We start from the raw sequence: 18,478 nt of genomic DNA on the forward strand, positions 1-18,478 counted from the left end.
GCGCGAGTAAAATAACGTGCGTGTCGGTGATGAAAACACTGCTGCAGCGCGTCCAGCTCACATTGATTTGTGTGCTAGAGAGAGAGAGAGAGAGAGAGAGAGAGAGAGAGAGAGAGAGAGAGAGAGAGAGAGAGAGAGAGAGAGAGAGAGAGAGAGAGAGAGAGAGAGAGAGAGAGAGAGAGAGAGAGAGAGAGAGAGAGAGAGAGAGAGAGAGAGAGAGAGACGCAGAGCATCGTCCCGCGCATTAACGGAGAAGCCGCGCTTTAACACTCCAGTCTGAAGCAGGAATATCTCTCATTCAAGGGTAATGTACAGCTTTTCTTTTACTCTCAAGCAAGTATTGTTGTTATTTTACTCTACTCTGCGTTCAGTCAAAGGAAAAATTTAGTAGTAGGCTAAGTATAGGTATTTAGAATAGACAGGAGTTGTGAAAAATGCTTTATGTGGAAAAATTATGCGAAACATGCAAACATTTGTAAACGATCACATATATTTTACATTTCAGTCATGAATAAGTAAACAAGTGCAAAACTCAATAACATATGTAATTATGAGTGTTACATATTACAGATGAATTTCAGAAATCATGTAGAAATAAAATCAGTCGCAAGGTCGTCATTATCTTCATTCAACAGGTTATCAAGAGTGAGAAATAGCTGTTTGTTTAGTTTGTGTGTGTGTGTGTGTGTGTGTGTGTGTGTGTGTGTGTGTGTGTGTGTGTGTGCTGTTAATGATCTCTAGAAAGATTATATTATATTAAGAATTATTTATTTGAAATGTTGACTGAGGATACGCGTTTTAATCCTATTATTAGAGAAATTGAGCTGTTTGAGAGGTTCACTCATTCATTTTTCCTTCGACTTAGCGGTTATAAACTGCCAGCTTTTACAGCAATGTTTTACCGAATGCCCTTCCAGCTGCAACCCAGTATTGGGAAACACACACTCATTCACACACATACACTACAGTCAATTTAGCTTATTCAATTCCCCTATAGCGCATGTGTTTGGACTGTGGGGGAAAGCGGAGCACCCAGAGGAAACCCACACTAACACGGGGAGAACATGCAAACTGAAACTCCACGCAGCCGTGACTCGAACCAGTGACCTTCTTGCTGTGAGGCGACAGTGCTAACCACTGAGCCACCATGTCGCCCCCTGTTTGAGAGGTTAAAGGGAAAATGCACTCCCCAAAAAAGGCAATCTTACCCTTCACTTGTAGCACACCAATTTGAATTGCTTTTTTCTGTTGAACACAAAAAGAAGATATTTTGAAGAATGTTGCAACACAGACTTCCATATTTGTTTTTCCTACTATACAAGTCGATGGCTACAAGTTTCAGCATTCTTCAACATTCATTTTCCTTCGGCTTAGTCCCTTATTTATCAGGCATCGCCACTTGCCACAGCGGAACGAACCGGCAACTATTCCAGCATATGTTTTACGCAGTGGATGCCCTTCCAGCGGCAATTGATCACTGGGAAATACCCATACACTCATTCACACACACACACTCATACACTACGGCCAATTTAGGTAATCCAAAAACCCACACCAACACGGGGAGAACATGCAAACTCCACACAGAAATGCCAACTGTCCCAGCCGGGACTCGAACCAGCGACCTTCTTGCTGTGAGGCGACAGTGCTAACCACTGAGCCACCCTTTCACCCCACGTTTGAGAGGTTAAAGGGAAAATTCACCCCCCAAAAATACTCATCCTTCACTTGTAGCACACCTATTTGAATTGCTTACTTCTGTTGAGCACAAAAAGAAGATATTTTGAAGAATGTTGCAACACAGACTTCCATACTTGTTTTTCCTACTATACAAGTCGATGGTTACAAGTTTCAGCATTCTTCAACATTCATTCATTAGATTTCCTTCAGCTTTGTCACTTATTTTTTCAGGGGTCTCCACAGCGGAATGAACCACCAACTATTCCAGCATATGTCTACATACGGGAAACACCCGTACACTCTTATTCACACACACACACACACACACACTACAGCCAATTTAGTTAATCCAATTCCCCTATAGCGCATGTGTTTGGACTGTGGGGGAAACCGGAGCACCCGGAGGAAACCCACGCCAACATGGGGAGAACATACAAACATGCAAAGCCACCCCATTCTTCAAAATATCTTCTTTTTATGTTCAACAAAAACAAAAACAACAACTTAGGTTTGGAAAAACTTGAAGATGATTAAATAGTGAGTAAATTATAATTTGCTGCGTGAACTATCCCTTTAATTAACAGTATAACAGAATGAATGGCTTATCTAAAGCATTGCAGACTCACTTTTCATTTAAAAAAGGCCATAATTACCCTGTCTGGAGGTAATTTCTTTTCAGATCATAACCCATTCAAAAGAAATGACCTTTATCCTTCTGATCAATCTATATTTAGTCATCCACTGTCCCCATAATACACATTAAGATGATGTCCTGATGAACATGATGAACTCTCGAGAGCTCTTTAGAGATGTAAAGAAGCTCTCAATGCTTATTTTTTAATGTACAAATATCCCATGCAGTTTTATCACTTAAAATGGTCATAAAACTTGAATGCAAATTAATTAGAAAATGAATTTGCATTCTCATTAAAAGAATGAGGCAATGCATTTTAAACCCTTTTTTATTTTGCACTGAAATAAATAATACTTTAATTTATTCATTTCATCACCCAAAAGGCTTCAATTGAATAAATGTTTCATTAAATGTAACATCATAGACATTACCGGGGGAATTCATGAACGTGCAAACTTTCAGTATTACAAAAATAAGCAAGAAAATAATGTTGATCCGTCTAAATGAGTGGCATTTGAATGTATTTTTGCATTTGCGAGAGTTTAAGTGCAGAGCTCTGACATTCATCATTCATGTTTATCTGACAGTGAAGGTGCATTCATGTAAAAGGGAAGAAATATTACACTCAAAAACACAATCACTGCAGGCACAAACTGCTGGCTTTTCAAAATTGCTGGCGTAGAGCAGAAAAAGGGCTATTTTAAAACTGTTTTGTGAAGGATATGTTGCTTTGGTGCAGGTACATTAAAGCACTTCAGTTCATAAATAAGCAATCATGCAATAACAGACATTTGAAAAAGCCTTATTGATAAACCACTGATCTGAAGCTGATACTAAACATGATCCAGTTTGAGATGGGGTCAATACTCGTGTTGACGAAAACACAATCGGTGGTCTTGCTGCCATACAGAAAGAAATAATTATATATTTGTTTTAAATAAATTTAATTAGATAAATTTTTTACTATAATGAAAACAGAAACTTCATTTCTGCAGAAACTGTTTTAAGGTTTTGGTGTTTGTTGAACAAATATATGAATTATGAATGAATAAATGGATTAATAAATAAATAAAAATACATGAATGAATGAATGAATAAACAAATTAATTAAATAATAGATGAATGAATAAATAAACAAATAAATGAATGAATGAATAAATGAAAAAATAAATTAACAAATGAAGAAATAAATGAATGAATACATGAAGAAATAAATGAATGAATAAACAAATTAATAAATAAATGAGCAAATAAATAAACAAAAATAAATAAATTAATTAATTAATGAACAAATGAATGAATAAATAAATGAATGGATGAATAAATAAACTAATAAATAAATGAATGAATTATTGATTAAATAAACAAATGAATAAATTAATTAATTAATGAATAAGTAAAGAAATAGATGAAAAATAATAAAGGAAAAAATTATGAATAAATTAATAAATAAATAAATGAATGAATTATTTAAAAAATTAAAAATATAAATGAATAAGTGAATAAATAAACAAATAAATAAAATAAATGAATGAATAAATGAATGAAGAAATAAATGAATAAATGAATGAAAAAATAAACAAATAAATAAATGAATGAAGAACTGAATGAATGAATAAATAAATAAACTAATGAAAGAATGAATAAAAAAAATTATTTAATACTTAAAGAACAAATGAATGAATAAATAAACGAATGGATGAATAAATAAACAAATAAATAAATGAATGAATAATTGATTAAATAAATAAATGAATAAATTAAAAAATAAAGAAACAAAAATGAATGATTAATAAATGAATAAATAAATTAAATAATTAATAAATACATGAAAGAATAAAGAAAAAAAAAATAACAAATGAATTGATAAATGAATGAATGAAATAAATAAAAGAATAAATAAATGAATAAATAAACAAACAAAAATGAATGAAGAAATGAATTAATAAATACATGAATGAATAAATAAATAAGTAAATGAATAAATAAATGAAAGAATAAAAAAATAAATTAATGAATGAATGAATAGATAAATTAATAAATAAATTGAATGAATAAATAAACGAAAAAAATGAATATATAATTAAATGAATGGATGAATAAATAAATGAATAAATAAATAAATGAATGAATGGATGAATAAATAAATAAATTGAATTAATAAACGAAAAAATGAATAAATAATTAAATGAATGAATGAATGAATGGACAAATGAATAAATAAAATGAATAAATTAATAAATGAATGGATGAATGAATAAGTGAATGAAAAAATAATATGAATTAATAAATAAATGAAAAAAATGAATACATACTTAAATGAATGGATGAATGAATGAATGAATAAATAAATAAAATGAATAATTAAATAAATAAATGGATGAATGAATGAATAAATAAATCATAAATAATATTTATATTTTTCCTTTGTTTTAAACTCATTATCTGTGAGGCGCATGTTATATTTTATATTATTTATCAAATGTTATTTATTATTATTTTTTGTCAGAATTTTCTTTATCGTACTGTAGAAAAAGTAAGCCTGTTTTCATTTTCCATGGTTCCAGTCATTTCATTACAGTTAAGCACATTTTCCCATTGGCATAATTTGTATTTCAAACAAGAAATAAGAATGCATCACCGCAGGCACAGACTACCGGGTTTAATAATATCGAGATCCTGGAACAAAGTGAACAATAATGTATTTTTTAAAACATGCATCGCTTTCATAAGAGTACATTAAAGTACTTCAGTTCACATATTAAAAGGTTATGCAAAAAAAATACCTTAGACCTTCAATTTCTGAAGCATTGCACTATTTGCTCGTATACAGGAACATTAAAGCTCTTCATTCACAAAAAAAGCAGAACATTTAGGACTGAACAAGATTTCTGAAACACGGATCAACCGCTGAACTGAATCTGATCTTGCATATTCATGAAAATGTAAAAAAAATAATAATAATCACGGACTCAAAGATTGCATCAAAAGCACGTCATGTTTCAAGGGCACCTATGATGAAAATCATCTTTTGTAAGCTGTTTGGACACAACTGTGTGTAGGTATAGTGTGTCCACAGTCATATTGGGGTGATAGAATTCAATTCAATTCAATTCACCTTTATTTGTATAGCGCTTTTACAATGTAGATTGCGTCAAAACAGCTTCATATAGAAGATCATAGTAAATTGAAACAGTGTAATTCAGTTTTCAGTGTTTAAGTTCAGTTCAGTTTAGCTCAGTTCAGTGTGGTTTAATAATCACTACTGAGAGTCCAATCACTGAAGAGCAAATCCAACGATGCGCAGCTCTACAGATCCTGAACCATGCAAGCTAGTGGCGACAGCGGCGAGGAAAATACTTCACCAATTGGCGAAAGTGAGAGAAAAAAAAAAAAAAAAACTTGTCTGTCCCCGGAGCATCACAGGAATCAGTCTCTTGTTAAAAAGGCTTGAATCAGCTCCACAACAAATACATCAAATAACAGTTGGGAAAGATTTTACTGTAGTAAGGAAGATCTGCTTCATTCTTGTCTGTCACTGTGTTGCTTATCTATGTGAAGGCTACAGCTCTGACATGTAGGAACGGTGGGTGGGGAGAACTAGCTCATTTGAATTACAGGCAGAGGCAACAAAAACAGCTACAAAGTCTTAACAGCTCAAATTTCCGGGTATTTTGGGCTGAAACTTTACAGACACCTTCTGGAGACACTAAAGACGTATGGTAAATCTTTAAAAACGGGGTAAAATAGGTGCCATTCAATAAATAAAAGACAGAAATTGCTGTAACTCGTAATCGAATAACACAGAGGCTACACAAGGATGCTTCAAGTAGACGGGCAAAAATACACTGTGAAAAACAAATCCGGTAAATTTACGGTGAGAAAACGGCAGCTGTGGTTGCCAGTATTTTACCGTTAAAAATACGGTACAAACCGTAAAAGTAATTTCTCATTTTTACAGTAAACTACCGTATTTCATTATAGAGGAAATATGTCTGTGTTTTGAATGACCAACATCTACACATCTTTTGTTACACAGTTAGACACGTTAACACAGCCATATGCAGCTGGTGATGAGGAAGTTACATATTGAACCAATGCTCATCACTAACAACTTTTCCCCACAAGTAGAAAAGAGTATCAGTGTACAGAAGGTGCTCAGTGTCATTCACACAGCTACTAAACACCAGTATGGTAACACACATAACATTAAAGTCATGAAATTAACATTGTTTGTCAACATTAGATGTAAGATAAACCTCTAATGTATATAACTGATGGGGAAACAACTAAAAAGAGCCATAGTAATGTCAACAAAAAGCATAAAAAGTGATGTGCCATGCAGGGAATTCTGGGAAAGTCAATTTACGGATATTCGCCGTATATATTAAGGAAACACACTGTTAACCAGGTTACGGATTTTTACTGTAGCATTTTTACAGTTTTTTACCGTTGAAGTCACAGCCATTTTTTACACTGTAGTGTGAACGTGTGTGAGCTAGGAACTTTTGTAATGGGATTTGTTTGTGCCTCATCGTTGCAGAAATCTTTACTTAAACTTTACCACAAATATATCAAATAAACTCGCTTGCTTTATTTGACTCTTAAACTAAATCCATCAAATGAATCCTATATCTGCTTCATCTGTCTCTGTTTATGACTGAAACATGCACATGGAAACTGTGTGGGGGAAACAAGCTCACTTGCATTTAAAGGCACAGGCTTCAAAAACAGCTACACTGTCCCCAGAGTCTAAAATGGGCAGATTCTGGATGCTTTAAAGGGCACTTATGGTAAAAAATCTACTTTTCAAGCTGTTTGGACAGACATATGTGCATGTATGGTGTATAGACCGTCATATTGGGGTGATATAAGCACACCAAGTGCTTTTTTTTCAATTTAACAACATAAAAAACGGTGGACCAATTGGATCGGTTTTCAAACCGACCGCAACTTTACGTAGGAGTGCGGTATATTGATACCACCAATATTGATTGACAGGCGCGTCATCATATCCTCAGTTTGTTGATTCACGTCCGCCATTTTCAGCGTGGGTCGAAGTGCTATCACTAAAGAAACACCCTAGCTCTATTTTTGGATGCAAGGCTCATTGGGCTCAACACAAGATCAATATTCTCCACATTATCGCTCTAATCGCAATTATTGGTTGTATCTTTAGGTAGGTTTGCAAACATGTGTACTTCTCATTGAGTCTACCTTATACCTCAGCCGTTTGCATTTCTCGCGATCCCAGAAGCTCCCTGTGATCTTAACTAGCATGCGTTTTAGAATTCTAAACATCGGTTTCTATCAGGGTACACTCAAGTCGACGGCTGGGCACTGCGGACCGCTGCAGAAACCTATGTTTAGAATTCAAAAATGCGTGGCGCGACGATTTGGGACACGTCATGCTTCTGCCGCGCCACAGAGAGTGTCTGGTGTGCCGTGTCGCGGCTTCGAGCGGCGCATCCGGTGCCTCAGTCAAAGTTAATTCAGTGTGCGTGGTTATTAGTTTCTGTGTACAAGCTCGGTACTTGAAACTAGCACACAGTTGTCTGTAAAACTGTGCAAAGACACAAATTATTTTGTACTCTCTGCTTGGTCTGTGTCAGAGTCGTACATGTACGATTGAATGCTGATCCTCTCTCTCCTTCTCCGTCTGCCTGTCAGACTCTGTTGCAAACGCAGAGCGGGTGAGCTCATGGCTCCGCCCCCTTGTTACATTGGGCGGGAAGCCGAAACTAATTTACATGTGAAGCAACACACCCATAAATCAGCGAACTGTGGACACGCCCCCAACATGACACTTTTTAACACATTATAATAAAAAAAATCTGAATTGTGTTTTGAACTGAACCTAAACTGACAAACTCAGAAGAACCATAATATTAATATTACATCATAAAAAAAGAGGTAAATTATGTGCCCTTTAACAAATAATCTGCTGGGTATTTTGAGCTGAAACTTTATAGACACATTCTGGAGACACCAAAGACTTATCTTACATCTTATAAATGGGGTAAAATAGAAGCCCTTTAAATAGGAGAGGTAAAATATGAGCCCTTTAAATTTGCTTCAGTATTTAATGTGTTGTCTGTCCAGCAGGGGGCGACAGAAACGCTCAGCATGGAGGCCTCTGGCTGGCCGGGTGGAGAAGATCCTCTGGACAGTCGAGTATATGAGGTGACGGTGGTCCAAAACTCCACGGCTCCTCACAGCCACCCGTTCGCAGACGTGGCCTTGCTGCAGAGCTTTAAGCCCCTCATCATCCCCTGTTACGTGCTGGTGGTCCTAGTGGGCGTTTTCGGCAACTACCTGCTGATCTACGTCATCTGCCGCACCAGGAAGATGCACAACGTCACAAACTTCTTCATCGGGAATCTGGCCTTCTCCGACATGCTGATGTGTGTGACCTGCGTCCCGTTCACTCTGGCCTACGCCTTCAGTGCCCACGGCTGGACCTTCGGCCGCTTCATGTGTTATCTGGTGTTCCTGATCCAGCCCGTCACTGTATACGTGTCTGTTTTCACGCTCACTGCCATCGCCGTGGACAGGTCAGGCTGAATTTACACTAGTGCTTTTCACTTTATTAGTATGTTTTTTATTTCATGTGAATATACATTCACTAGCTACTTTATTAGGTACAACTGTCCAACTGCTTGTTAACCTAAATATCTAATCAGCCAATCACATGGCTGCAAATAGACATGGGTATGCCCACACTGAATCTGTGCGCGCAGAGTTCTGCAGATATTCAGCCCATCATTAAATCTGTTTATTTACTTGAGTAAATGTGTGTAAATCTATATTTATTCAGTTTTTAAATTAATTACAGTAATATTACTGACTAATATAAAAATGTTCATCTGATTTATGTACAATGCAGTTTGTACAGTAGTATTTTCTGTCTTTTAGTAGATATATTATATGAGAGACTTGCTTTGTTTACCAAATTTCAAGAGTTCACACTAAGCTGATGATTGATAATAAAGCTTGTTTGGCATGCTGTCCCGGGAGAGAGCCCTGAGCTTATAAGATCCTCGAGCCCTGGGCTCCCTCCCGTTGCAGGGCGAGAGGGGAGTTTGAGCTCAGGTAGATCTCGATGCTTCCCCCCCCCCCCCCCAGTATCAGATATGGATGCTGAGAAGGTGTACTCGGAGCTTGGCGAAAATATTTTGGATTAATTATTTAGGGTGCTTGTTTTTGAACTGTGAGAGGAAACCGGAGGACCTGGGGAAAACCCACGCGAGCACGGGGCGAACAAGCAAAACTCTGCACAGAAATGTCGCCTGGTTTGAAAAGGAATTAAACCAGGGGCATTCTTGCTGTAAGGCAACAGCGCTAATCACTGGCCACCGTGTCGCCTGTTTGAAAGGAGGGAAATAGGGTTGGGTGGGGGGGGTTTCTTCATGACGAAGATATTGAGATGAGAAAAGTTTGGTTATTTATAGTGAGTTAAGGATCATCTGATAGGATAATTGGTCATGAGCTAAAGTTGGAACAGCTGTGAACAATCATTAGCATGTGATCCTCTCGAAATTTGTTTATAAATAAACTTCACAAAGTGAATCTAATTGGATTTGCATTTTAAACATTAAATATAAGTTAAAAAAAGATGTTATATTTATTTCACATATTAAGGTTTTAGTTATGATACTCTCAAAATCATTCCTCAAAAATCCACAGATTTTTACCAAAATTCTCAGCAGAAATAGCAAAAAACGTCCGCAGATTCCGTCTGGCCCAAGACATGGGCTGCGTCCTTCCATACTGTATAGTACACTAAAATCAGTATGTGAGCAGAGTAGTATGTCCGAATTCATAGAATTCGAAAATCAGTATGCAAGAAGTACCCGGATGACTTACAACTTCAAGATTCTGAAGTGCGCATCCCATGCACGCTGCGCTATCCCATGATGCCCCGTGAGAGAATTCATGAATGGGAGTGAAGTGATGCAACTGATGCAGGTAGGTCACGTGATGATGACAAAATGGCGGATGTAGTACTTCCGAATTCCATTCATACTTCTCATATTCATACTGTGTAGAACGTACTTTTCTAACGGTTTAAATTCAAATGCAGTACCTACTGAGTAGGAGGCGGTTTCGGACGCAGCCATGGTCAAGACGATCTGCTGCAGTTCAAAACGGAGATCAGAATGGGGAAGAAAGGTGATTTTAGTGACTTTGAATGTGGTGGCATGGTTGTTGGGGCTAGACGGGCTGACCTGAGTAGGGCTGTGCAATTTGAGGAAAATATCTAATTGCGATTTTTCTGACACAAATTGCGATTGCGACTTAACTTCATAGTCAAGATTCAGCTCAATAATATGTATGGTGACTTCTTACTGCAGTGAGTGTTGTCAAAAAAAGAAACAAAAAACATATTTATCCACTCCAACATTAGTAGATTGAGTGTCATTGGCAATACTATCAGCTGACTGTTTTGCAAAACACTTCATATGGCCGTCTGTGGTTTTTGTAGGTGCTGGTTGTTGTATTTCCTCATGATGTGGAATTAATTTTGCGACAGCTCTTACAAATGACCTGTTTTTGTTCAAGGTCTGTGACTTTGAGACCAAAATATTCCCATATTACCGACGTGTGGTTTCTCTTTGATATTAATTCACCTGTTAATGCTTCTGAAGCAGCAGAAGCCATCATCCCTCTTGTCCGCGCTTTCCTGTTTGTTTTTTTATTTTGGGCACTTAGTCCGGTCGCACAATTCTGATAGGGCAGAACGAATGTGTCCTCACTCAATTGGCTAGTAAGACTGTTACACACAGATGGTAGTCACGTATTTGCTCTGGGTGGGAGAAATTAAATAATACATATATCCTTCATATCGCAGCCTTTTCAAACATTTCAAATCTCAATTGCGATTCAATTAAATCGCAAGGTCTGAGTATTTCAGAAACTGCTGATCTACTGGGATTTTCACGCACAAATGATGCCAGAGGTCAGAGAAGAATGGCCAGACTGGTTCCAGCTGATAGAAAGACAACAGTAACTCAAATAACCACTCGTTACAACTGAATAAGAGCATCTCTGAACACACAACATGTGTGTAACAACATGTTACGACATGAGGCGGATGGTTTACAGCAGCAGAAGACCACACCGGGTGCCCCTCCTGTCAGCCAAGAACAGGATACTGTGGCTACAATTCACACAGGCTCACCAAAATTGGCATGACAATGAGTTCACTGTACTCAAATGGCCTCCACAGTCACTAGACCTCAATCCAATAGAGCACCTTTAGGATGTAGTGGAACGGGTGATTCACATCATGGATGTGAATGCAATCAAACTGTGCTATCATGTCGAAGCAAAATCTCTGAGGAATATTTCTAGGACCTTTGTTGAATCTATGCCACGAAAGATTAAGGCAGTTCTGAAGGCAAAAGCGGGTCCAACCCGGGACTAGTAAGGTGTACCAAATAAAGTTGCCAGAAAATATATGTGATTTTATATAAACAATCCCAGTACTAATTTATGCCCCTAGCCCTTTACCAAACCCTTCGCACGAAAAAAAAAAAAAAAAGTTTATTTTATTATTAAAATTGTTTTTAAGCACTTTAAATGGTGAAAATCATTTTTGGGTGAGCATGCAAAAAACCCTCCATTTAATGTCTGACAGGAGGCGTCTAATAGACATATTAAAGACAAGCAAATGCTCAAAAAAAAAAAAAAAGAAAAGTCTTTCAGATTTAAACAAACATTAAATATGTGATGTATTGTGCATTCTGATGGCCACTTGTGGTACAATGCAATACAATTACACAATTTATTAAATATTTGTGTTCATGCTACAATCCTGTACCACAATTTAATGCTACTTTTAGCTTCTAACACACATATTTGGTCTTGTATTGTGGATGGAGACCTTTTCTCAATCATAATGTAAACGCCAGTGTGGAAGCGGAAGGGTTTTATTTTACAACACAGCATTACAAGACACACTAGTGTAAACGTACAGCATGACCCAGTAATGATCCTCCTAATGGCTCACGCCGTTACTGACGCAGATATCAAAGCGCACTGGGTCTGATCACTTAAGATGAAAGCACATCCAAAGCGCACCGTCTACTAAACGATGGCACTTTTGAAAGGATTTTGTGTGTGTGTGTGTGTGTGTGTGTGTGTGTGTGTGTGTGTGTTTTACGCTGAAGGTTTTTGGAGATCGTTAGAGGTCTGGAAAGTAAAGGCAGTTTAAGGTTACGGTTTGTGATGTTTCCAACTACTGCTTTGATGTTTGTTGACAAAATTGCACCGTTTTCTTGCTTTCCTGACAGAAAATCATTCGAGAACATCTGTTGAAACCCCACATAAAACGAATTAAAGAAATAAGGCTTAATTAGGCTTAAATCTGAAAGTGCACTGTGTTTAAAACTATTGATTCATCTATTAAAGAGTTGACTCATAGTGCTTCAAGTAAAGTCTTTAGCCGTTTCGGCGTGACGTCGATACAAAACATAAGCCCCGCCCAATTGCTGTGCATGCAAACCCGGGAAAATTGAAACCTGCGCTGCCGCCCACAAACACGATAGCAAAGAAGGAGAGGAATACAAACAGATCCCAGTTGAATCATGTCATGAAGACGCTGTGCTCAGCTGGTTATTATTTGAAGTGTGAGGGAACGTTAGTGTTATTTTCTCTACCCAAAGATGAGGCTGTGGAGAGTCAGTAGTTGAGGTTTATTTTTGAAAAAAATACCTCAGCATTATAGCCCAGCCTGTGCTGTCCCCGTCATTTTTCTGACGAGTGCTTCAGCAATCTACGTGCTTACAACGGGAGATTTGTCAGCTGTTTGTTAAAGGAAGAATCAGAAAAGACTATTGACGTATGAAACTTTGACAGCTCGACAGGAACTTTATCATTACACAGCTCATGGATCAGTTTCTTCCTCCATTTCACAAGTGTAAGTAAGTACAATTAAAATGGTTGCCTCCTTGTTTTCTCTAGTTTGCAAATTATGTATTTAATTGTTTTTTGTTACTTGTAAACGCTTATACTGTATCTGGTTCATACCCGTCAACATTGGGATGTGAAAATAAGGGATATGCCCACCATAATAAAGGATTCCCCCAACCAATACTAAATATGGATAACTAAATATGTTCATTTGGAGCTGTTTCATTGTAATAAACAGTTAAATGGTCAGTAATATTTATTATTATTATTATTTACAAAAGAAAAATTAAATAGTATACATTAGCAGCAAATACATTAGCAAACAGTTCAGCCTATTAACATTATTTGTTATTATATTGAAATAAAATCAAGCTATCAAATCTCATTAGCCGTTTCTTCACTGTTTAACTTACACATTCTGATTAAAGAGCAACGAATGAACCTCTTATTTATTTAGATTTTTATTTCGTTTGATTAAATTAAATAACAGGCGTCACTTTAAGAATGCACAGATCTAATGTTATAATAAAAGCTTTCGATTGCTTTCTTAACTTTTTATGCTCATTTAGGACAAAATTAGTTGTGTTTGAAAAAACCCCACCAAGATCGACATCTTTAGATATTATTATTATTAATTATGTGTAAATATCTGTTCAAACAGGCACACAAAACCCAGACTTTCGCTCCGCTTCAAATTGCGTGTACAGAATCTGATTAGGAAACATCGTCTATTTATCACTATGGAGCGCGTCAGCTGACAGTCATGCACTGCTATATGACTGTTTTGAGGATTGCATATGAAGGGGAGACGGCACCTGTAATGAAAAGGAGAGGAATCCCACTGTTTTTGTATTTATATCAAAGTGTTTTCATGCCTAAACAAAGCGAAAGCACAGAACAGACTTACATTTAAGAGCAAGGGGCGGCCCCTTGTGGTTCGGCTGTATGGGTTGTGTATAGGGAGGCTCAGCTCTTTAATGTTTATTTGACACCCTTCAGAGAAAGACTGAAAATACGGGAGAAATAGGCGAAAATACTTTTACGGGATGATAGCGGGATAGAACTGTAAAATACAGGAGAATCCCTGGAAAAACAGGAGGGTCGACAGGTATGATCTGGTTAGCTCTTTATATTTTCATATCGCATCTAAAGCCACGTTGAAAACGCGACGCGTGCCGCTTTGTTGATGGATTTAAATGCATTTGTGAGCTCGCGATCCTCTGCCGTTTATCACGGCTTTGGCCTCCATCAGCGGTTTCTACACACGTGCAGCGGTCAAGGTTCAGAATAGTTTAGCTTTTGCCGCTGTGTGGATTAATGAAATTATGGAAGTTTTCCGGAATAAATAACAAAATGGGTGTGTGGCTGGAGATGGGTCTGAAATACGGGAGACTCCTGGGAAAAACAGGATTGTTGGCAGGTATGCTCACACATACCCTCTGCACACTGACTACTTCAATATTGTTGATAAGCCATGCTGAGCATTTCACTCTGTCTCGCGCTGAACGCTGTCGACCAATCGAAACAGGCTTTTAGTATTTGCAGGCAATTTATTCCATAAAAATGGCCCAGAATATTTAAAAGACCCATCATTATACACTGTTTTAAATGGCATAAATAAGAGTGTTTTATTAATAATAATTATTGCTGTCCAACAATTAATCTCACACAAAATAAACAATTAAGTTCAGTTGGCATTTCTGTGTGGAGTTTGCATGTTCTCCCCGTGTTGACGTGGGTTTCCTCCGGGTGTTCCGGTTTCCACCACAGTCTAAACACATGCGCTACAGAGGAATTGGATGTACTAAATTAGCCTACATTTTTGAAAACCCAGAAATGTGTGCTTGTGGGTAAATATGGCTGCACTACCTTCATATAAACAACTTTTCTGGTGTGACTTGTTTGCTTGGTAGCTCGCCGCAGATGGTGTCAGACTTGGAAGGCGGTGCAGACTAGAGTTCGAATCTGGGTGAATAAAGGTTCCAGAAACCAGATAAAATTAAACCCTGCCAAAAAAGCAGTGTAAAACCGTGGTAAAGTATGCTGCGGTGATGGCTTTCCTCTTCTAGTTTGCTTCTGAAAGCACTATGCACTAAACATTGGGTTTGGGTTTGAAGATGAACATATTTAGTAATTTGGGGATTTGTTTTAGGTGGGGGGGGGGGTGGCTAATAATATTGACCTTAAAATGGTTATAAAAAATTAAGAACTGCATTTAATCTAGCCGAAATAAAACAAATAAGACTTTATCTAGAAGAAAAAATATTATCAGACATACTGTGAAAAGGGTGAGACGGAGACATCAACGTATTAACAGGCAAATAGTCAGCAGGAAAGCAGTCCAAACCAAGCGACAAGCAAAGGGGCTAATCCAGAAGACGTAGTTATAATGCAGGCAGAGGAACAGTGCAACAACAATCAGTCCAAAACAGATCAGAAGGGCAAAGACAGAGAACGTACGTGGTCAAGGCAGGCAGGGTCATACACAGGATAGCAGTCAAGAAAGTCACTAGGAACAACGCTTGGTACGACAGGTAAACTGGCAATACTTCGCAAAGAAGCATGGCCTGAACACTCACTGAAATACAGTGCAAACAGGAAGTAGCCGCAGAGGGAGCGGAGCTGAGTCAGTAGTCGGGCGAGGGCTCCCTCTGCTGGCGTGGCGTTACAATCTTTTTGACTTGTATTTAATGTTTAAAACGCAAATCCAATTAGATCCACTTTATTTGGTAAACAAAGCAAGTCTCTCATATAATATCTCTACTAAAAGACAGAAAATATTACTGTACAAACTGCATTGTACATAAATCAGATGAACATTTTCATATTAGTCACTAATATTACTGTAATTAATTTAAAAACTGAATAAATATAGATTTACACACATTTACACAAGTAAATAAACAGAATAAACAGAATAATGATAGGCTAAAAAACTGTGTAATTCTGTGGGAAATCTGTGTAATTCTGTGCGCACAGATTCCGTGTGGGCCTAAGCTATTAGTAATCTTTTGACAGCACTATTAATAATAATCTTATGTAATAATCTCATTGTGCAGGTACTACGCTACAGTGCACCCTCTGAAGAAGCGCATCTCGATGGCTGCCTGTGCGTATGTGCTCTCCGGCATCTGGCTGCTGTCCTGTGTCCTGGTGGCTCCGGCGGTGGCCCACACCTATCATGTGGAGTTCAGAGATGAGGGTTTGACCATCTGCGAGGAGTTCTGGCTTGGTCAGGAGACCCAGCGGCTGGTGTACGCTTACAGCACGCTATTGCTGACCTACATCCTCCCTTTATCCGCTGTCTGCGTCTCGTATTTGTGCATCTCTGTTAAATTACGCAACTGTGTGGCTCCGGGACATCGTACACGGGACCAGGCCGAAGCGCAGCGGATAAGGAAGAGGAAGATCTTCAGGCTGGTGTCTCTGGTGGTGGCGGCGTTCGCTGTTTGCTGGCTGCCTATCCATGTTTTTAATGTTCTGCGCGACATCGATATCCGCCTGATCAACAAGCGGCACTTTCTGCTGATCCAGCTGTTGTGTCATCTGTGCGCCATGAGCTCGTCCTGCTGCAACCCGTTTCTGTACGCGTGGCTTCATGACCGCTTTCGAGCAGAGCTGCGAAAGATGTTCACCTGCCACCGGCGCATTGGGATACCTGCCAACCACTGCGCCACGGCCAGCGTTGTACTGTGAACACACCAAGGGCTTTGAAAATGAGCTGAAGCATGTGGAGTTTATAAGAGTGAGTGGTGGGGAAGTCTAGGTGTCAGGGGTGAGGTGTCTGAAGAAACACTGTTTCAGTCAGCTGCTGCGATCGGATACTATACCACAGTCGGTGATCCGAGGGTGTTACATACTGTACCAAAAAGCTGAGGACCGGGGTAGAGGGGTAGAGGCTTGGGGACGAAAATACAGGAGTGTTCCGGGAGAAATAACAAAACGGGAGGGTGGCGGGAGATGGGTCTGAAATATGGGAGACTCTCAAGAATGTTGGCAGGTATGGCCATTGGATCTTTTGGTCTTAAGACCTGATACACTGTATATTGGAGAATTCAATTCAATTTTATTTATAAAGCACTTTAAAACAACACAGTTGTCCAAAGTGCTGACAATAGAGAGTAAATTAACATAATTATGAACACAATCAATCAATATGACACAGTTTTACTACCAACATACACCATAGTAAACCCAGTTTTGATGTAAAGGCCTGATACATATCAGAGAATAAACTGTGTGATGGCATTTCAAAGTAAACGCCTTTGAGCTCCCATTGGTCAATGTCAGTGATGTCATATGTGGGCGTGGCTCTTTTTTAAACACAAGTCATCTGTGGTTTATTTCTTCTGTTCAGGTTGTCAAGATTAGGTGTCCAAGTGAAAATGTCAACACTGGAGAGATGCTCCACAGTAGAAACTCAAGTTATAATAACTGAAGTGAAACTACACTGTAAAAATGTCCATAAATTAGCGGTTTTCCATGTTTTGTGATTCATGATTTTATTTTCCCCCATTTTTTTATGCTTTTGAATTGCATTATGGGATCTTGATCTTTCCCCTAACAACTTTTAACCTTAAAAAGTTGGAAAAGCTGATGTTTTTTGAACATTTTTAATAGTTTAAAGTAATATTTTGTCTGTGTTTTGTAAATTACGCTACAAAAACCTTGTAATAAACCGCCAGTACATTTTCTGTTATTTTACCGACTTATTTCCTTATATTATATCTTAAACATTATATTATTTCAACTGATTAAAATGTCAATACGTCACTTTGTAAAACTGTAGAGTTGAATTTTCAACATCAAAAGTCAACAGAGCAGAGATCAACATCCCATAATGCAAGGCACAGCCGTAAATAAATAGAAAATACAGAATTTTCTTTACAGTGTAACGCCGTATTTCATGTTTACGAACGTAAATTTGCTTTCATTGAAGCAATCTATTGTATAAAGTGCTATATAAATAAATGCGCCATAACTTGACTGGTGTGCCAAACATCAACAGGGGTATGATAAAATGCTTTCTGAACTGCTGTTTTCTCACTAGTCTCTTGTTGTGTTAATATTGTTATTGAGTGTAAAAACCACAGCGCATTTTTACATATTCATCTATCTAACTTTGTATGGATGTTTGCTAGCAGTGCGTCACTGCAAAAGCTTTTCAAGCTCAATGGGAAAATCACCATTTTCAAACTGAATTCAGACTCAATTTTACACTCTTGCCATTTCGTGTTTGTGAGGACACAA

General features: G+C 37.8%; 1 protein-coding gene across 1 annotated transcript; it reads left to right on the top strand.

Moving 5' to 3' along the window:
* The first annotated feature begins 248 nt into the window (after window positions 1–248).
* prlhr2b (prolactin releasing hormone receptor 2b) lies at window positions 249–17,733 on the top strand. The gene is made up of 3 exons (XM_056467147.1): window positions 249–304; window positions 8,420–8,868; window positions 16,288–17,733. The coding sequence occupies exons 2-3, from the start codon at window positions 8,441–8,443 to the stop codon at window positions 16,922–16,924; spliced, it is 1,065 nt and encodes a 354-aa protein (XP_056323122.1). The 5' UTR covers window positions 249–304; window positions 8,420–8,440; the 3' UTR covers window positions 16,925–17,733.
* The last annotated feature ends 745 nt before the right edge of the window (window positions 17,734–18,478 follow it).

This window comes from Danio aesculapii, chromosome 10 (genome assembly GCF_903798145.1).
Source record: "Danio aesculapii chromosome 10, fDanAes4.1, whole genome shotgun sequence".
NCBI lineage: Eukaryota > Metazoa > Chordata > Actinopteri > Cypriniformes > Danionidae > Danio > Danio aesculapii.